This window comes from Pipra filicauda, unplaced genomic scaffold (assembly GCF_003945595.2).
Source record: "Pipra filicauda isolate LSUMZ 115617 unplaced genomic scaffold, ASM394559v2 scaffold23_size5868930_pilon, whole genome shotgun sequence".
Taxonomy (NCBI): Eukaryota; Metazoa; Chordata; class Aves; order Passeriformes; family Pipridae; genus Pipra; species Pipra filicauda.
In genome coordinates this window covers 724,632-741,970 of record NW_024104354.1, presented here as the reverse complement: position 1 = coordinate 741,970, position 17,339 = coordinate 724,632, and the positions used below count along the sequence as shown (strand labels likewise).

Sequence of the window (17,339 nt, the reverse complement as noted above, 5' to 3'; positions counted from 1 at the left end):
AAGACTGCAACCTTGGAAACAGTAACTGATATATCCAAAAAATGTGTATATTTCCCTGTATCTTGAAATATGTTCATAGGGATTACTGTAGTAGCATCTAAGTATATCCTGATAATAATGACATTTGTATGGTTGCAGATAAGTTGTTAATCCCACTTTGAAAGTTGACAAAGATATGTTAGTACCAATGACACTTTTTTTAATGCAGAAGATGCTCTTCTGCAATGTTTAATATGAGAATTTTTGAAATCCAAATTTTTCCTGTCAAAACAATACTTGCTGTTTTTTAGGTCCATATGTTCAGCACATACAAACATGATGTATGCTAGCTATACTTGAAGTTATAAAAGCCATCTTTTCAGTGATAAAGTCACTTAGTTTTCTGGTTTGACTTTCTTTTCTAAGTTACACTAATGTAAGCATCACAGGATCATAGGATCACAGAATGAGTCAGGTTGGAAGGGATCACAGGTTGGAAGGGACCAGCCTCCCTGCTCAGGCAGGGTTATCCTAGAGCACGTGGCACAGGATTGCATCCAGATAGTTCTTGAATGTCTACAGTGAGGGAGATACTCAATGAGTATTACACAGAAGTACAATAAATACTTCTAATTGATAGCTACGACCGTAGAAGCATGTGTTAACAAGATAAAATAACAGTATAGATGCCCATTTTTACAGTAGGTGTTTGGTAACATGCTGGACAGGTGACCACAAAATTTTGTATCAGGCTATTTTTACAGAACAATTCCAGATAGAGCTTCTCTATTAATATTGCTTACAGTGGTAAAAGAGCTTAAAAATAAGTACAAGGCAGGAGAGCTCATAATGTCTGAGAAAGAAAACCAGAAGAAAATTTAGGAGTAAAACTCATAGTGGTTCGTGATAAACTCAGGAGATACAGTTTGAAGGGAGCTTTTCATGTTGTGACACATTGAAATCATCTGCACAGCTAATGAAAACAAGGCCTGAGGCCATCCTTTGGTAGTGTCCTCTTTGCACAGCAGTTGGACCAGGGTCTCCTTAGGGTATCACGTGACCACACAGTGTTGCAGAAAGGACTTTGTTCTTACAAAGTTTTATTTTACCTAGTTCCTTATGGATGGCAGACATCAAACTCAAAGTTACCTTAGGGAAAGAGCAAGGAGAGAAAGAGAAGAAGAAAAAAAAGGAAGGGAAAAGCTCTCTTTTAACAAGATGCCCAATTTTGCAATCATTGAGTATCTATCTATGAGACACTACTAACTTCAGATCCAAGCAGTGTGGTGCACACTGGAGGTGAGGAACTATGGAAAAGTAGTTTCCTGCTTTTTGCCTGTAAGTGCTCTATTTTCACATCTGCTGAAGCTCTAAGCTTGACAAGAAGTTCCACATGTGTGTTTTAAGGTTTGATGACTTCTAACTCTCTCCTACATGGTTTATTTGGTGCAGTGCTATTTCTGTTACCTAAGTATGCATCTATGCCAGAAAGCGAGTGAAAGCAGTGGACTTGTAAACACATCACTTAGTTGCTGGTATTCTTTGGGCATGGGTTGTTCTCACCAACTCCCATTCCTTAAAAAATAAGTCCTAGAAAGGATGAAACAGGACTGCCTCAGCACATTCCAACGTTTTAGGGAACCATGGATGCCCAGTTCTTGAGAAGCAAGTGGCCATGAACAGGTGGCCACTGGTGCTTGGTACCACTCAGAAAGTGGTCAGGAAGACAGTCTTATTAGGCAGATGCCTGTGTCAGCTTACTGGCACTCCATCTTGTCCTTCCTGAGACTGTGCTTTTGTATGCAAACCATATCGTATGCAGTGAGCACACACAAATAAGCAGGTGCCAAAATTCTTCTCACATTGCTCTGAACAACCTGAGGAGACTCTTCAGGAGACTCGTTCTCCCATAGCCCTTTGATTTGCTTATTGGAAAGAATGGTGTGTCAGCTGGTACTTCTGAGGCTTTGACCCTTCCTTTGATCCACTAGATCAGTGTGACAAAAACATGCAGTTGAAGCTGAGACCTAAATTTTCACAAATTAATCCCATATTTTCTTCCCGTTAGACATTGCAATAGAAAGTGAAAGTTAAAATGGCCGTGACCATAGAAAGCAATTAGCAAAACAGGCCAAGTCTACAATTCAGAGGAGGAAAGACAACTGTGTGGTCCAGAAAATGTTTAAATACAGAGAACTTTGATGTTTCACATCAGAGCAACAATAAATAAAGAGAACATATTTGCCTTTTCCCTAATGCTGGTATTTTCCTCCCATCTTCCCTCCCACTTAGAACTATTTTTGTGGTGGGAGGATCCATTAGGTAATCTACAGATATTTTACATTCTTTAAATGTAAACTAGAGAATAAACTGTAATGCATATTCATCCCATGAGGGTAAAAAACTCATCTGCTCTTTAACATTTCTTGGATGATGGCACCCCCTCAGAACATGCCTAGAAGTTGTGCCTTGCCTGTTAATGCACACTCAACTGTAACTTATTGCTTATTAAAACCCAACATTTTTATTGTTTAGTAATTCTGGATTTGGCTCCCAGTGCCCCTGTTATAAACAGGGATGCCGTATTGAAACACTGACAGATTCTCATGGGAGTCTACTGGCACCTCCCTAATGAAATCACAAACTGTTAAACTTTTTTCCTTAACTGAAGAAGAAAACAAAGCAGTTAAACTGCTATATCCATTTTCCAGCAACATTAATCTGTTTCAAGCCACTTTTAACTGTAGTAAATCACAGGTTTGTGAGAAAATGAACTGCCTAAAGGTTCACCTCAGTTTATTTAGCCCACAAACAAGACGCTGACTACTGGCAATGATGGTTGGTTGGGTATTATTGCTCAATTAAGTTGCAATTACTTATTTTGCTGTGTCTTCTATTCAGACTAGTCGAGGGTCTATACATGGTAAATTCCAGAATGAAATGCAGTGCCAGGGTGCTGCTGGAGATTGACACTGACAGTGTGGAAAAGCTACTTGAGCAACATGTTTTTAACTTCTTGGGGGGAAGAGAAACCTTCCCTTTCACTGGGGAAACTCAGAAAGGGAGAAGCTCTCAAAACAAATCTGCCCAGATAGAGCTATTCTACTCTGCAGAAAATCATCCAGGTGTTAATAGAACCTGAATTTTCAGTTTAAGTATGCCTCAATGCTGATACTAAATAGGGAGGCTGGAAACTTAAACCGTGAAATACAGTATAGCTGCAATTTAATAGTTGCAGTGTAATAGTAGTAATTTGAAGAGCAACAAATGTAGCACTCTGGCTTCTAATAGTATTTTAGAGGCAATTGTCAGTATGCTATGATTACACCACAGTTATAAATGGATGGACATACACATAATGCATGCTGGTTCAAGAGAAGTGTACTTTTTTCAGCCCTATTTAGTGAAACCCTTAATTTGCCAAATGTAGGTCTGAATTTTCAAGTAAGTATAAGATTTATCTATAATCATTATGGGAACAGTTAATAAGTCCTGGGAAGTAATACATAAAACTAATCACAAATTTTTATAGATCTTGGGCAATTTCATTAGTTGAAAGATTCTAGTGTTTGCTACCACCGGGAATGTTTTTATATGTAATTCTCAAGTTGTATTCATTATACACATATTTTCATGTCAGAAAGGCTAAGTAAAGTTCTTGAAAATGCAGTCAGCAATTCAAGGTTACATGAATAGGGTGATCTTTTTGCAATTATTGTCTCCAGATAAAAAGGATCAAATATTGGCCTGTTAAAATTAAAATATGGTATGATATAGAGAAAACTAGCTTTCATCTTTAAACAAATAAAAACAATGGCTTTCTTTCCTTTGCTCAGGCCAACAAAGACCACGGGTAAAGGTTCAGCAAATCTCAGAAGTATTTGACATTTAAGTGTATCTCAAGATTACGCAGAGTATTGGTAGGGAACTTCCTTGTTTTACATAAACATTGATTTAATAACTAGCAGATATTGTTATAAGGCTTTCATTTTGGAGGAGGTGATTGTGAAAAGGCTGCAGGCAAGATAGATGGCACATGTCAGTGTGTTTTGGTAGTTCCCATACTTTCTTTAGGCCCTGTCAGAGAACAGAGACAGAAGGGGAAATACCTAATACAAGTGTAACAAGGCATTGGGTATCCTACAGTTCCTACACTCTGATATTTCATCAGGTGAATCAATCTTAAAAGTCCTCCCATGCAACCTGAAGATGAACAGCATGTGGCCTGACTCTTTTTGAAATATTTCCCTTAGTTTTCAGCTATTTATGAGTGGCCTCTTGTTTTATAAAAGTTTGCTAAGACTTACCAAGTAGTGTTGTTTTTCACACAAACAGACTTTATATCTATAAATCCTTAGGCAAGTAGAATGATGTTTTTGCATAGTAGAGAGCTTTAATCAAGTACTTTTTAAAGGTGATGGAGAAAGAAATGTAATAGGAAAACAGAAATATGAGTAACAGTAGCACTTTTTTGCCTCTGAGATTATCCATTTATTCATAAAACATACAAGTTTTTTGCTCTGCCTTAAGTTTTTTTAATCAGATGTGTCTGTGAATATATTTTTAACTCTCTTTTCCAAAGTATATAGTAGTCTGCAAAAAAAAGGAAAGAAAAAACTCTTTTACCAAACTATAATGTTAAGTGGAATCCACTTCTGTCTACTATTGGTAAGAGCAAAGCATAATAACTTAAGGTTACTTTAAAAAAAGAAATCAGATGGACTCTTAAAAATATTTGGCATGCAATCAATGTGCAGTTAACACATCTCCTCTATTTGGAAGTACAAGAATCTCTGTCACCTCCTGCAAAAAGAAAGTGATCCAACATTTATTGTCATGTTCGGCTGATCATGTATATCAAGTACCTCACTGATTATTGCAATGTTGTAAGAGACGTGTTGAACTGCATACTCAGGATGTGCAGAACAGAACAGAACAGAGTGAAGAAGCCTATAAATATGGTTCTTACTCCAATAACCTTTTAACTGACTAAGCTGGCTTTACAAAACTTGGTGCCTCCAGCTTAAAAAGGTCAAAATTACAGATGTTCAAATGTCATGCCAGAACAATTCCTATTATATTTTTTAAAACGCTATACACTCTAACATTATTAAAACAGTTAAATGTTAGATAAATGTAATTATATGCCTTTAATAAGTAGAAAATTAACATGCCACTTAGTGGAATTCTCACGAAAAACACTTTCAGACCTTTATTTGCTGAATTTTATCATAGGAAAGAATTTAAACCCATTTATTTCAACTACTTGATTTGCATCTCTCTTCTTAAAATGAGTAATGCATTAATCCATCACGCAGATGGAAGTTGAATATAATGACTTCAAAACTGTTTTTTCATAGGTAAAGTTTTCTCCACAACATTAAAAAAGAAAACAAAAAGACCAACAAACTAAGGACATATTCTGGCTGGGGTACATATACCCTGTTTATTGCTACATATTGCTACATATCTCCAATCCTCAAACGCAGCTGGTGTGAGCCCAGGCATGCTGGAAATGGAAACCCATCCAATCCATGATCACGTAATACCAGAGAAGTAATACGAGATGCATTTCTGCATTAGTACAACGGACTAGAGTAGATTTTCCATCCACTCTATGCATGGACTTTTTTCCAGTTAGTTGTGCCCTACTTTTCTGCAGTTTTACTTACACTGTTTTGGCACAGGGCACCTTGCAGATGACTTCCTATTTTCCCTCCTCATAGTATCTTGCAAAGAGGTCATCTTTCTTGAGAACACCTTTCTCCAACTGAGTCTTAGTCCATGGAAAATGGTGCCTGTGTAATTTAGTATTTCCCTTTTCTGACAAGAGGTAGTGGGTCATCATAATCATTCAGGCTGGCTTCAAGCTCTCCAATTTACTTACCTCATCAAAGGGCTTGAGTTCATGTCACATTCTTTCTGAATACCATGTGTTTTTGTCCCTGTTCTCTAACAGCAACTGTCTCATTTTTTTCTTGTTGTTTTTTTTTAAGTTCCACTTTCAGCTGTTCCATGATTTAGTCTCTTTTCCACGGGGAATTTCTAAGTTTCATTCTAGTTTACTGCGTATCAGCTTGTGTAACAGACTCAACATCAGGGCATGCATCTTATCTCAAAAAAGGGAGTTGAGAGTAGATAATTTATTAATTCATTTTCTTTCATAAATATTAAAAAAATCTCACATGTGTAATGAACTGTCGGCTGCAATCCTATGTGGAAATATATCTCTATTACTGAAAATATTATTAACTGAAAGTAACTATCCTTTCCTTTTCTTCAGAAAGAGAAAAAACCAGTCTAGTCCAGAGTTAGTTATTCAAAATATATAAAGGTATAATGAAAACTCTGAGGGATGAATTTTACTTGTATTTGCCCATTTCTTTGTTAAATCTGACCACTTCAAAACACAACAGTGTTTTAAGATTTTCAACAGCAAAGGATCTCACATTTCAGGGGAATTGAACACTGGTGGTATTATTTTCAGCAGGGCTGCCTTTGTAAACTTAATAGCCAGACATCCAGGATTGCATACGACAGTCAGTCCAGGCAGTACTGTACTAGTCCTAGACATGAAGCCCAAATTGACGTTTAAAGTATCTCAAACTCAGGGATCACTTAGGTAATGGGATTTATCATATTTTTAGACACTGAAATCTTGGAACTTTAATGAGCTTTAAATATAGATCAGAACTATGAATCCAACCTCATCATAGATTTCAAGAAGTTTAGTTCAGAGGCAGGTCTTCTGCAGGAGTTCATTGCTCTTCCTAACTGGATTATATGTTTGGTCTTTGCAGCTCACCATTGATATGTGTGTTTCTCTAAAATGGGAACAGAAAACTGGTATTTCTTCCAGACCTGACTCCTCTGAATAAGGCTAGTGCTGCTTATAAGCAGCAGTTTCCAGAGGCTGTTTAGACAGTCTTTAAAGGAGATGTCACAGTTCTCTCTTAGCTTCCCCAAGCTTCACGTTTGGTGATCCACACACGTGCAATCGGTCATCTTATGTACAGCAGATATGTCCAGGGTTATTCTTCACTCTCTGCTTTCTGAGTGGTTGAAATTAAAAAGTAGAATAACCAGCCTCTAATGTTAAATGCCTCTTGCTGCTCTGATGGATCCATTACTGACCCTACTGCCAACTTAGACACTTTCAGGAGAGAAGGAGCAGCTGCTTTGACTAGTTTGGAAATGTATTGGGCCTGGAGACACTCCTGGCCACATCTCTCAGTACCAGACCCAATGTACAAGCAGGCAGAACAAACCCAAACCAGAAAAGGAAGTAAGCCAGGCCAAGAAAAGGACAGAGAAACTTATCCAACCCTGGCAGGAATTCATAGCTCTGATGGCAAAGTCTCAGTTTAATCCTAATGATTAAATCCTGAAATCATTCCTTACTTCTTATTCATGGAAAACATTTGCTAACAGCAAAAATGCCCAAACAACTCTATTTTTTGGATAAGGAAAAATGAGTTCCTGCTGTATTTCTGTGCCATTTTACACATCCAGGATCCAACTAGGTCTTTTTCAGATGCTCTAGGCAGTTTGGTAACAGTTTATTTTTCATCCTATTAATGTGTAGCTATGAACTTTTACTGGCAACAGAAATTAAATTGTTGTAGAAGCTCTTTCTCCTGGTATTTCCAGCTGCAGTGGTAGCAGTGAAAAAATCAAAAAATCTCCTTGGCTGACTGTTATAACATGATTTTCAAACAGTTCTGTGGGTTGTAGGCATAAAGGGAATTCAGATAAGACTGTGAGTTCATATACAGTTGTCTGAATCTTACTTGCAAAGTTTTCAAAGTTCATGCATCATCACAATGGATCCTGCGGGATGTTAGTGGACTCTGGGGAACATTAGCTGTTTTCCCAGTTTCATAACACTAAGACTGGTGAGTATTGTTAGATATTGTAAGACACCATTTGCCAGTCTGAAATGTGATGTTTATATAAATATGTCCGGAATATACAATACTTCTGAGGGACTGAATCAAAAATAACCAAAGGTTTTCACAGAGCAGGATAAATCCAGGGGTGAAGTGGGCAGTGAATTTTGACATGCTGCCTTACATCTGTGTTTGTCTAAGTATGTTGTGGTTGTGAAGAAGTAGCTGGGAGATTTCTGTGAAAAGGTGCCCATATCTTAACCTTCTTCCTAGAAGAATAAATATTTTATTCCTATTTCTCCTGACAGGGAGCTAGTATAAAAGCATTCATAAAATTAACTTTGCAATACTAGATGCTTTTCTTTTGCAATCTTTCAGTAGTATGTGCTCCCACCTAGGAAAGTTAATACAGGCGTCTGTTTACTCTTTTTAGATGTACTGATATATGAAAAGACTCTGTGTGGGACTTTTGTTTGTTTATTTGCGTTTATTTTGATGTGAGGGAGGTAAAGACTTTTTTAAAAACAGGGAGTTCCAAAAGCGTTGTTCATTTATGAAACTGTTGCTGTGTTTTATCTTCTTTGAAGTTCTGGAGCTTTTTACTTATCTGATTCTTTGTAGGTTTTCACATTTGCTGCGTCACTTTTATTAACTAAATGGCAAAATACCCCCCGGTACTAATGACTTCACCATAGGTGCTGAAAAGGAGAAAGTGCATAAGAGAGAGAAAGGAGGAGGAAGGGAAATGGACAACTGTCAGTGATTTCTCTAAACTTGACTCACTGTGCTTTCATTCCTATTTGGTCATAGATATCAAAACCATAAATATGTAGAAAATGAAGTATAGACCACTTTTACCCATAAAATATGAGGCTATCCTTAAGCCCCTGTCATGAACTTTGAGTGTAGTGATACAAAACTGAATCTGTTTTGTAGCACCTGAAGGAACCACTACTGAAGTGAGTGGGATCTGTACACTGACTGACTTTAATCAGAGCTGGATCAGACCCACGAGCCACACCAATTATGTTTCTCCTGGCAGCTAAACTGACAGACCTGTCTACATAAACTCAGAATTGATAGTGTTTGAAAACAACCCAACACTCCTGTATTCTGATCATAACTCTAATAATGTTCCTTGACTGGATTTGTGTAGGGAGAGAATCATCCTTGATGATAGGGACAGACATCAGTCTTGAAAATGTATCTGTGAACATTATGTGAATATTATTTTTCATTAACAGAACATGTTAGCATAGAAACATAAATTATTTTCACCTTACAAAAACCAATTTTACTCATAGGTATTAGGGAGAGTTCAAATTTTGTGAAATGACAACTTTGCTTAATAAATAATTAGGAGTTGGGGATTTATTTTTTTAAAATAAGTTCATTTTACAGAGATACAAATTATTTGATCAGCACAGCACAGTTTTGTTTTCAGATTAATCATTTCACAGATCCTGTGTAGGGTACAGCCACGTGACAACTAAATCTGCATACTGAAGAGGGTTGCAATATCTGCCAGTGGTAAATGAGGCCTCCTGTGTAATTGGGTCTGAAGCAGTAACATGGATCAGGCAGTAGCTTAAGACATAGTTACCAAGGCAATAGATGTTACCTTGAGTTTTTGGTGAACAGCATGGGATACGGTGTCGACCCATCCTTGCACATTAGTGATGTCCGTTTTTTTCTCAAACCTTGGCTGCTTGCAAATATTTTCATTTTGACATTCTTGCAATCTGTCTTTGAAAGTCTCTAGTTCCAAAACATAAGCAGAGATATCAGAGGGTGAGGACAGGGATACTGTCACAGATACTATCTTTAACTAAATATATCCTTTTTTTTTTTTTCCAGAGGTGCGGAGAAATCTCATTTGATAGTCCTGATCAGAATGCCAAATGTGTTTGCATGCTAGGTAAGGGTAAGAGTCTTTTCCCTTTTCAATACAAGTGTGTGGAAATATGTTTAATTGGGGATTTCTTCTAAAAAGTACATGATAATGACCATGACGATTCCCAATGACATCTACATAGCTCATCCATGTGTAGTCCTCATTAATATATTCTTTATGTGAACTTTCAATTATTTAAACAAAGAATATATGTTCCAGTAGTGTACATATGCAGATGAAAATATAGCTGTACTAACACTATAACTGCAACCTCTGATGTACTAAAGTCCACAACTCATATTCAAAAGCTGAAAATCTGCACTTTGAAAGAGAGTATTAATTTCATGAGCATATATCAAAAGTCTCTAGATGAGACTTTGAGCTACATCAAGGAAGAAAATTTCAATCACTATGATTTTTCAGATTTGCACCGGTTTAGCTTTGTAAAAATGAGTATTAAGTAGAAATGTCTATTCTTTAGAAACAATACAGGAAGGTTCTGCTATGTTTCATTAATTTCCGTGACCAATTTTATTGTGGTTGTTTGTTTCATCTCCAATGTTAGTACTGAAACATAAACAGCACAGCTTGTATCACAGTGAAAAACAGGGAGTAAGTGTCTAAAAACCTAAAAGATAGTGTTTAGTCAGAAAAAAATGAAATCATGGAACTCTCGTAGGATTAGGTTTTAAGTTCTGAAGACTTTGATCTGCCAGGTCATAAATACATGCTGCAAATTAGAGCATTGCATCTAATAACGTGAAGATTTAAATAGTCATAATTTTTAAAGCTGCATCTGGCAATGTCTAGGAACTTAATTTCCATCTGGGTGCATAGCTGTGTTCTGTAATAACAGATTATGTGGTTTGTTGTTTATATTCATTAAATCCTATTGTCACAATAGACTTTAATTGCTGCAGAGAAATCTGTCATGCTTATAGTGCACAGATCCCAACAGATGAACTGACACAATGGGCCATAATGATCTATTACATCAATGATCCATGGTTAGACCTTCTTAATGGAACAAGCTGACAGAAAAGATACACTTGTGATCCTTTATCATGCCAATTATAATCTACAGTGTAAATACAATTGAATTCCTAATACTCTAGTTCTAAGGATGTTATATCCATGCAATTGTTATTATGCATTGGGTGGGGAAATGCGAGATGGGAGAGAGGAGAACAAAAAAATAACCTTCTGCATGGGTTTGGTTCATCATTTGGTTTGGCATTTTTATAACAAGTCAGTAAAAAAGCGGGAGTTTGACATCCTCCCTAATGCAAATGATTCTTTAGGAGCAGTGAGAAGAACAAGACCTTGTTTCCATTAGATATATTCTTATCTATGTCTTTTAGTATATACATGTACAAGAATGAGAATATATGTTGTGCTGTGTAAGGAAACTGCTAGGAATGTAAAAATGACTCCAAGAGCACACTCCAAAGGTGTAACTGACTCTCAGAAGTTACATCTCTTGTATTAAAAAGTGTTTCGCCTGCTATTATTATTCTTCAGTGTCTCTAACAAATTAAGGACTACAGTATATAATATAGAATTTTACATTTCACCCCAATGTATTCCAAATCATGTACAGAGCTTAAACTATTCTAACTGCAATTTGGATATTCCAGAACAGCTTTGTAAGAGGTATGGGAAATAGAAATTAACAAACAGAAACATAGTAGAAGTTGTAGTTGCTCTGAGGGCAGCTACTGGAGACAAACTCTACTATCTCTATTTATCACAGAAATGTGTGTGGTTCTGGTAGTGCTGTAAAGCCAGAGTGTGTCCACTCTGGTACCTCTCCTTTCATGCTGAACTCTGTAGGGAACCAGAAACCGTGCAGCCTGAAAGGTCTAAGAGTTTGTGTTGAATGTGTCATGAGTGTCCAATCTCAGATTTTACAAGAGAATTGAATTTCTGAGAGAACATGACACAGTTTGTCACTTATCAATGTGAAGCTGACATTAATGTCTGTGGGCATAACTAGTGAACAAAGACACCATGTGCCTTCAGAGAGGGACATCCTTCTTGACTGCACCCTCTTTGAAATGTGCTGAAACAGTCGCGCTGTCATTTACTGTAACAGCGACACAGTGCTAACAGAAATCTAGAGGGCAAGTTCCAGCAACTGCAAGAGGATAATTATTCTAGTACAAAATGAAACACAGGAGTCTGGAGTACTGACTGTATTTCTTCAGGGATCTTTGACACAAGATCAGTCCATACTTGACACTGCATATTATCAAGCTTTACTCTAAAATGGTAGCAGCTGTTTTTGTCAGAAAATATCTGTATCTGAGTTATACTACTGGTTCTGGGTTAGCTTAAAGTTTAAAGTTTTTTAGGAGTAATGCCAGGCCTGCTGCTGTGAGTCCACATTCCTTGAGGTAACATGAATTATGTGGATGAGGTTCTTTTTCTATAAAGGTTGAGGAAGAAGGTTTGTAGTAAAAATCTTGTTCTCTGTCTTCCTGCTAGAAAATAGTAAATAATAGATAAATAAATGCCTAAATGCTTACAATGCCTATAGTGAAAGTAGGTAACTTTTCAATGCACTCACTAGATATCACCCAATCTAAGATTAAGAGCACAGAATCAGTTTAAAGCCTCATCTTTCAGATTCAGAGTGATGGATATTTGTAATTCAATTGTAAAATATAACTTGAATGACAACATTAAATGGTCACTTCACAGTGTTTCCTAAGGATTTAATAGATAATAACAATGTGCTCTTCCCAAGATATGCTTAGGATTAGTGTAATTATCTGTACTAAAGTTGTTACATAAAATTATGTTCTCCCTCCTAATTTTTATATGGTGCTTGTTTCTTTACACTTTTATATGCATCATGATTTAATCCCAGCTGGCAACTAAGCACCACGCAGCCACTAGCTCACTTCCCCCCTGCAGTGGGAGGAGAATCAGAAAAAAGTGAAATCTGTGGGTTGAGACAAGAGCAGTTTAATAATTGAAACAGAATAAGGTATTATAATAATAATTATAACAATAACAACAACAACAACAATAATAATAATAATAATAATAATGAAAAAGAGAGGAATAAAACCCAAGAGAAAAAAGTGATGCCCAATACAACTGCTCACCACTGGCAGACCAATGCCCAACCTGTTCCCAAGTAGCCATCAACAGCTCCCAACCAACACACATACACACACACACACACACACACACACACACATAGAGCTTTATTTACTGATCATGGTGCTCTATGATATGGAATATCCCTTTGGCCAGTTTGGTCCACCTACTCACTGGCAGAGTATGGGAAACCAAAACGCCCTTGACTTAGAGTAAGGACTACTGAGCAGAAACTGCAACATCAGTGCGTTACCAACATTATTCTCATACTAAATCAAAAACATAGCACTGTATCAGCTATTAAGAATAAAATTAACTTTATCCAAGCCAAAGCAGGACAATATGTTATACTAGTTAAAGAAACACAACTTTTATAACTGTCACAGAGGAAAGTCAGTCAGTGGTCCACCTTAGCCTTTTGGTAAGACCAGTGTTCGGATCCTAAATCTATCACAGCTTTCCTCAGTATTGCATTGAATAAGACTTTAAACCCTGCACATCCACCATCCTTTGAAAAATGGGAAGACAAGTGCTTCCTTATTTTTTAGGAACAAGAAGAATGAAATTATAAGTACAATGAGAAACTGAAGTTCTATAGTAATACAAATAATAAAAATACCACACTGTCAATAAATGTGTTATCAGAGGTTTCCCTTAAATCTCTGAGTCTATCTGGAGATAATGGCAGCTCATCAGCACTTCCAGGGCAAGTAAGAAAATCTGAACCATTCGGCTTAAATTGGAGCTGTTATCAAGTTAGTGAGGGCACTTGGCCATGACGAAATTGCTAGATAATGCTGAATGGGATGTCAAAAATCTTTTCCTTTATGCTACATTCTGGAAGTTAGAACCCTGGACTCCTCATGCCCTTTACTTATAATGATTTTGACTTAAAAAATTATAGTTAACACAAAAATCGAGATTATAGCAATGTACTCACTATGTGGTTGTTAGTCCAGAAATTCATATTATGAAGGGCAGAAGGGAACTATCCCTCTCCCTAGAGCACCCTCTGCTATTTTCAATGGCACAGCGCGAAGGTCATTTTTCCTGTATCCAGACAGACATATTCTGGGCTCAGACATGACACAATGTCATATCATGCAGAGATAATTGAGTTAGTTTGCTGTGAAAATTGCTGGTTGGATGCCTAAGCTAATTAACTCTGCTGGGAAGGATTGCATACTAGCTTGGAAGTGTCCAAAGTGTCCAACTTAACCAGTTCCCACATCTTAACTAGCTAACTCAGTAACCTCTACATGGCAGAGCACTGAGTTTTAAGAATTTATCCTGGAAAGAATAAGTTTCCATATCAGGCTCTAGGATTTATACAGAAGGGAAAAGGTCTGCCAACTGGAAGAGAAACTTCAGTGTATAAATAAATACCAGTTTATACAGAATAAATACAGTTGTCCTTATATATGCTGTATAGGAAATAGACACCTGCACTCATAACACATACAAAATCAAATGGTCCCATCAGTTTTAATCTGTTCAGCCTTACTGATGATAGTGAAATAAGGGGGATGGATGGTAAATGTAAGTTATCTAGTTTGTTACTTCAGCAACCAGTCTCTCATCGCCAGACTTAGTCCTTACTCCTTAACGAAATGCTGGGTAGATTTTGAAGTGGTCACATCATGCTGGCCAGCTCTGCTGTCTGCAGAAATTTTTCCAGAGGAAATGTGAATTGCCCTCCTTAAGCAACTGGTTAGTAAGATGAAAACACAAGCCTTCTAGATGCCCCATGGCAAAAGGCTGAGGTGCTTTCTTTTCATTATTGTAAATTCCACAGAGACAGGAATAATACAGCTGAGTTTGTTTCCCTTTTGGTGTAGACTTAATCCTTGCAAAAGCAGACAGATGAATCCTTGTTTGGAATAAAAGTAGTTTCCTCACAAATAGCCATTTAAAATTAATACAAGAAGAAAAGCAGTTATTAAAAAAAAAATGGCCGTGCCACCTTTTTTTTTTAATTCCCCAGACTATTAGTACATAACTCCGTTGCTTTGAGGCAACAAAGCTCTTCAGATTCCATCAGAGAGAGGTGCCTAACTCACTCATCCCCCCCCAAAAAAAGGCTGCTTTACAGCTTACTTCCACTGTTTATTACCTATGAAGAGTTAGAGTTAAAGGAATTGGCATTTGGCCATGAAATTAGTTTCGTGGATTCGGCTTCAGTCTTGGTGGCTCTTTGCCCACAGAAGAAAACCACCACACATTTGAACAGAGTTGGCAGCCACAGCTTAAGAGAGACATTACTGGAATAACAACTGTGTTGAAAGCCAGGATAGAGGGGTACTGGCAAGGCTCTGGCTGGCTGGCCTCTGCCTTATGTAACTATTGAACTCACCTTCACTGGCAGCTGAAAAAAATCTATTAAAATTTACTTTGCGAAACCTAATCAGGCAAATAACTGTATAACTTAATGGGGAAAAAAATATTGAAAAATAATTAAATGTGTCAATTTGCTCTGCAGTAGAGGGAGAAAAAGAAATGAGACATCTAGTCAAACGGTTCTGCGCTGGCTAAGCTCCGCAGCTTTGCAAAGCTTCATGGAGCCCTCACTGACATCATTTGAAATGTGACCCTATAACTCTTGCACACGCAAAACTTCTAGTGAAACTGATAGGCATGCATGAGCAATGGTGCTCTAAATAGCCCAATATAAGGACTATTAATATGCCAGTCATTCAAAGACTTGACCTTATGCAGACTTAAGTATTGTATCTCTGCAAATGAGAGGAAAAGAAACACATGAATTAGTCTTTGTAAAATTAAGCAAGATGTTTATGGGGAAACAACCTAAAATCTATAGTGACTAGAAAGAAATCTATGCTCATTGCTATACTGCCCATCAGGATTACTCAGAACTTCATAGCGGTTGAAAGGGGGAGGCTTAAGATGTCTGCTACAAAAAGACAGGCTTCTATTCCATGATCAGCTTGCTACACAGGATGAAGAGAAGTAGGGTTTTCCATTTAAAAGGCAACGGTGTGAATGCATACAGAAAGATATACACTATGTATCCTTTTGATAACCTGTTAAGGTAGATAAATTCAAATCTAAACTTATAGATCAATGTTATAAGCTTTTCACTTACATCTCTAATTGCCAACAAAAGTCTCACTGCCAACAATATATTCTGGTGAGAACAGCAGTATGTAGATAGCACTTCTGAAACTGCAGTTCTTCTACCCAATTGAGTAGACAAATAGTAGACAAATAGTAGAGATTTTCAAATAACTTCTAACAGTTTTTCCTTTTTTCTCCAAAGTATCATTCCAGTATATTAACACAATTTAAAAATAACAATTCCTGATACCGCAAGTATCTTACAAGCAACTATGCTTGTAAATGAATTTTAAAAAGTGGATTCTCTGTGTCCTTAGCACAGTGGAAATAGAGGTTTATTGCTCCATTATGTCACCTAAGACCTCTTCCCCAGTTTATTTCTCTTCCTGAAATGCAATACATTCTAAATCTCACCTGTTTTCTCCAAGAACGCTCCTTATTTTTTGGCCACGGTGGCACAGAGCAAGCTGAAGACTTGGTGCATTGCCCCATGCTTTATCTGGAAGGCCAAGATGCCAGGCTGCCTTCATTAGAGTGTTGCTTGGAGACAGAAGTGGTAAACCAGTGGGCACAAGGCCACAACAGCAAATCCTTTGTCAAGGACCTTATAGTGTATGCATGCCGTCATTGTGTCAGTTCATCACTGTGTTATGGTTTCAGGCTAAACGAGTAGGAACTCTTTGTCCTTACTATGATAAGATTTGTGCCTAAAACCACAAAGAATGTAAATGTCAAATCCAGCTTCTAGTTTCATGACTATTTGATTAATTTGGATAAGAAACTATAGCAAAGAAAGATAAATTAAATTAAAAATTCTGATGCCTTTTGTATATTTTAAAGAGCAGTTATCTAATAGCATCTTATTATTCCAGTAATTTTGATCTAATTACTATTTTAGGTAATTGTATAGCCTGGTAGCTGAGTGACAGTGACCACCGGTTTATCCTGTTCTGTCCTGTAAATCAGGTCAGACTGAAAGCACTTGTCTTGCAGTATTCTACCTTTCAGAAGGGTGCTGACAGAGACAAAAACTGGCTCTGGCCTTTTGAGCAGGCATATAAAACACTTTTCTAAATGTAATTTCTGATTCTTGGTTTTCTATCCCATAAACATTAACTTGAACCATATATAGTTTTATTCTATGTCTGAGCTTGGTACAGGAAAGAAATGGGGGAGTCAGAGAACTCGTAGGAAATGCAGTAATGAGGATTTGGCACCATCTATATAATGTAAATACAGCATGATGGCTTTCTCTAGAATAGAGTGTTACTGTGTTGCCTACATCCGCAAAAGCCATTCATTGGGACCACAAGATCCAGCTGAGATTCAAAAGCTCAAGAGACGATTAAAAAGACCCTCCAGTCCCTCAACTAAAAATACCCCAAATTCCTGAC

General features: G+C 37.2%; 1 protein-coding gene across 1 annotated transcript in view; it reads left to right on the top strand.

Annotated features, from left to right (window-relative positions):
• PDE7B (phosphodiesterase 7B) overlaps positions 1–17,339 on the top strand; it is a 172,688-nt gene that overhangs the window by 48,156 nt on the left and 107,193 nt on the right. Inside the window, exon 3 of the mRNA XM_027746616.2 lies at positions 9,726–9,786. Within this exon, the coding sequence (XP_027602417.1) occupies positions 9,726–9,786 (61 nt within the window). The remainder of the gene's footprint in view (positions 1–9,725; positions 9,787–17,339) is intronic.